Raw genomic sequence first — 3,573 nt, forward strand, 5'->3', positions numbered from 1 at the left:
CTGGCATTAAAAGCATACCCAGTGAGTATAGCCTTCTGCATCCTGGCATTAAAAGCATACCCAGTGAGTATAGCCTTCTGCATCCTGACATTAAAAGCATACCCAGTGAGTATAGCCTTCTGCATCCTGGCATTAAAATCATACCCAGTGAGTATAGCCTTCTGCATCCTGACATTAAAAGCATACCCAGTGAGTATAGCCTTCTGCATCATGGCATTAAAATCATACCCAGTGAGTATAGCCTTCTGCATCATGGCATTAAAATCACTCTCCATTTTAGAAATGTCACATACTATAAAACCTATTTTTATATACCCAAAATGATAAGTCTGGGTATTGGAACACGACCATAGTGAACATTACATAGATCAATGAAGAGAAGAGAGTTCACATTTAACCAATCCCAAATTTACATTTATTGTTTCCAACATGTTTAAAAAATACAATTCTACCTTTACATTCATTATACAGCAGGAATAGAAAGTTCAAGATGCATAAATATGAAAAACCCAAAACAATGTCTGTGTCACCAACGGCACCCTAATCCCTACATAGTTCAGTACTTTTATCCAAGAAAAGTGCACTACTTTGTCCCTATAGGCCCTGGTCAAAAGTAGTGCACTACTTCGTCCCTATAGTCCCTGGTCAAAAGTAGTGCACTACTTTGTCCCTATAGGCCCTGGTCAAAAGTAGTGCACTACTTTGTCCCTATAGGCCCTGGTCAAAAGTAGTGCACTATGTAAGGAATAGGGTGCTGTATGGGACTTAGAAATGTTTAGCAAGTGTGCGAATGTCCTTATTTTTCCTTCCCCCCCCCAATTTGGTGGGAGATTAACGGAAGACTCAGCAATATGACGTCATCAAACGTAGCAGGGTAACTTCCTGTTTACAGACAACAACAAAATAATACAATTCTGCCAGGAGTTCCACTTTTGGGTGAAGAATCAGGCCGGGATTCAATCCGATCGTGGGTTATAGGCTTTGAGGCCTTTTAAAGGCAAATTTCTGATTGAGCCGACATACGTAGCGTTTACTGTGAATGGGATCTCTGCGAACGCTGGAACATTTGTCTATAACCTGCGGTCAGACTGAATCCCAGCCTCCATCTTGGCAGATTCTAATTGTTGTTGTTGTTGTCAAGCAGGAAGTTCGCCACCCGCACGGTGCCTGATTACATCATATTGCACAGTGTACCTTGAGTTTAACCCACCACCCATCCCATAATAGCCAAGAGCATACTGTCACCAGCAATTACACATACATGTTAAATCAACTAATACATTCATTGCTATGAAAAAAAAAATGACCATCGAGTGCATCCCAAAAAGTCACTCAAAAGTAGTGCTATTTGGGACGACACGTTGTCAACAGTATTCCCTCTCATTGAAATGTCTCGGGAGACACGTTGCTCTATTTAAATAGAAACTGTAAACTTACATTCAAGCAACATACATTGTATTTTATCCACTTTTTAACATCATTTAATTCCTTCAAAAAGCTTTTTCTTTATGCTTATATTAAAATGATTTTGGCGGTAGCGCAGAACCGAAGACACTGTCGGTGTATCCCAAATAGCACTATATTCCCCTAAGTGCACTATCCCCTATGGGGCCTCTGGTCAGACATAGTGCAGGACGGTATAGGGAATAGAGTTCCATTTAGGACGTCCTGGGTTCTCCTCTGAGCTCAACACACTCAGCATACGTCCCAAATGGAACACTATTCCCTTTATAGTGCACTAACCCTATTGACCAGGGTCTAATGTAGGGCACTACAAAGGGAATAGGGAGCCATTTGGGATGTTTCCCCAGACGTGTGATGTCCAACTCCAAATCAGTCCCTCTTCAGCCATCCCTCCCTCTACCAGGAAGAGAAGAAAGGTCTCTTGCAGTGGAGGCTCCCTCTCTTCCCTCCCTCCTCATCTCTCCACCCACCCCTGCAGCAGCTCCTTCAGCCATCCCTCCCTCTACCAGGAAGAGAAGAAAGGTCTCTTGCAGTGGAGGCTCCCTCTCTTCCCTCCCTCCTCATCTCTCCACCCACCCCTGCAGCAGCTCCTTCAGCCATCCCTCCCTCTACCAGGAAGAGAAGAAAGGTCTCTTGCAGTGGAGGCTCCCTCTCTTCCCTCCCTCCTCATCTCTCCACCCACCCCTGCAGCAGCTCCTTCAGCCATCCCTCCCTCTACCAGGAAGAGAAGAAAGGTCTCTTGCAGTGGAGGCTCCCTCCCTCCTCATCTCTCCACCCACCCCTGCAGCAGCTCCTTCAGCCATCCCTCCCTCTACCAGGAAGAGAAGAAAGGTCTCTTGCAGTGGAAGGTCTGGGTGAAAGCTGTTCCTAATGTTACCACCCTCCCCTGTCCTCCTGTCCGGCTTCTCTCCACCACGACTCTGGGCATCTGGACCAACTGAATGGGAGTTTTATTATCCTTTAACGCCTGGCTCAGGTTTAGGATCTAGAGAGGAGAGGAAGAGAGAGGAGAGAGAGAGAGGAGAGAGAGAGAGGAGAGAGTGAGAGAGAGAGAGAGAGAGGAGAGAGAGAGGAGAGACAGGAGGAGAGGAATAGAGAGGAGAGGAGAGAGAAAGAGAGAGGAGAGAGAAAGAGAGAGGAGAGAGAGAGAGAGAGAGAGGAGAGACAGGAGGAGAGGAATAGAGAGGAGAGGAGAGAGAAAGAGAGAGAGAGAGAGGAGAGAAAGAGAGAGAGAGAGAGGAGAGAAAGAGAGGAGAGACAGGAGGAGAGGAATAGAGAGAGAGAGGAGAGAGAGAGGAGAGAAAGAGAGAGGAGAGAAAGAGAGGAGAGAAAGGAGGAGAGGAATAGAGAGAGAGAGGAGAGAGAAAGAGAGAGGAGAGAGAGAGAGAGAGGAGAGAGAGAGGAGAGAAAGAGGGGAAAAAGGAACAATCAAAGACATACAATTGAACTGGCCACATGTGGACTCCAATCAAGTTGTAGCGACATCAAGAATGATCAAAGGAAATTGGATGCACCTGAGCTCAATGTGTAGTGTCAAAGAAAGGGGTGAATATTGGGTAAATTAGATACACTATATATACACAGCAGTATGGACACCCCTTCATACACTATATATACAGCAGTATGTGGACACCCCTTCATACACTATATATACAGCAGTATGTGGACACCCCTTCATACACTATATATACAGCAGTATGTGGACACCCCTTCATACACTATATATACAGCAGTATGGACACCCCTTCATACACTATATATACAGCAGTATGGACACCCCTTCATACACTATATATACAGCAGTATGGACACCTCTTCATACACTATATATACAGCAGTATGGACACCCCTTCATACACTATATATACAGCAGTATGGACACCCCTTCACACACTATATATACAGCAGTATGGACACCCCTTCATAGACTATATATACAGCAGTATGGACACCCCTTCACACACTATATATACAGCAGTATGGACACCCCTTCATAGACTATATATACAGCAGTATGGACACCCCTTCATACACTATATATACAGCAGTATGGACACCCCTTCACACACTATATATACAGCAGTATGGACACCCCTTCATACACTATAT

General features: G+C 44.9%; 1 protein-coding gene across 1 annotated transcript in view; it reads right to left on the bottom strand.

Moving 5' to 3' along the window:
- Positions 1-392: 392 nt before the first annotated feature.
- LOC106596727 (phosphatidylinositol 4-kinase type 2-beta) overlaps positions 393-3,573 on the bottom strand; it is a 24,711-nt gene continuing 21,530 nt past the window's right edge. The window contains exon 11 of the mRNA XM_082978689.1: positions 393-2,449. Coding sequence (XP_082834815.1) covers positions 2,276-2,449 — 174 coding nt within the window. The 3' untranslated portion in view covers positions 393-2,275. The remainder of the gene's footprint in view (positions 2,450-3,573) is intronic.

Source organism: Salmo salar, chromosome 08, assembly GCF_965601325.2.
Source record: "Salmo salar chromosome 08, fSalSal1, whole genome shotgun sequence".
Taxonomy (NCBI): Eukaryota; Metazoa; Chordata; class Actinopteri; order Salmoniformes; family Salmonidae; genus Salmo; species Salmo salar.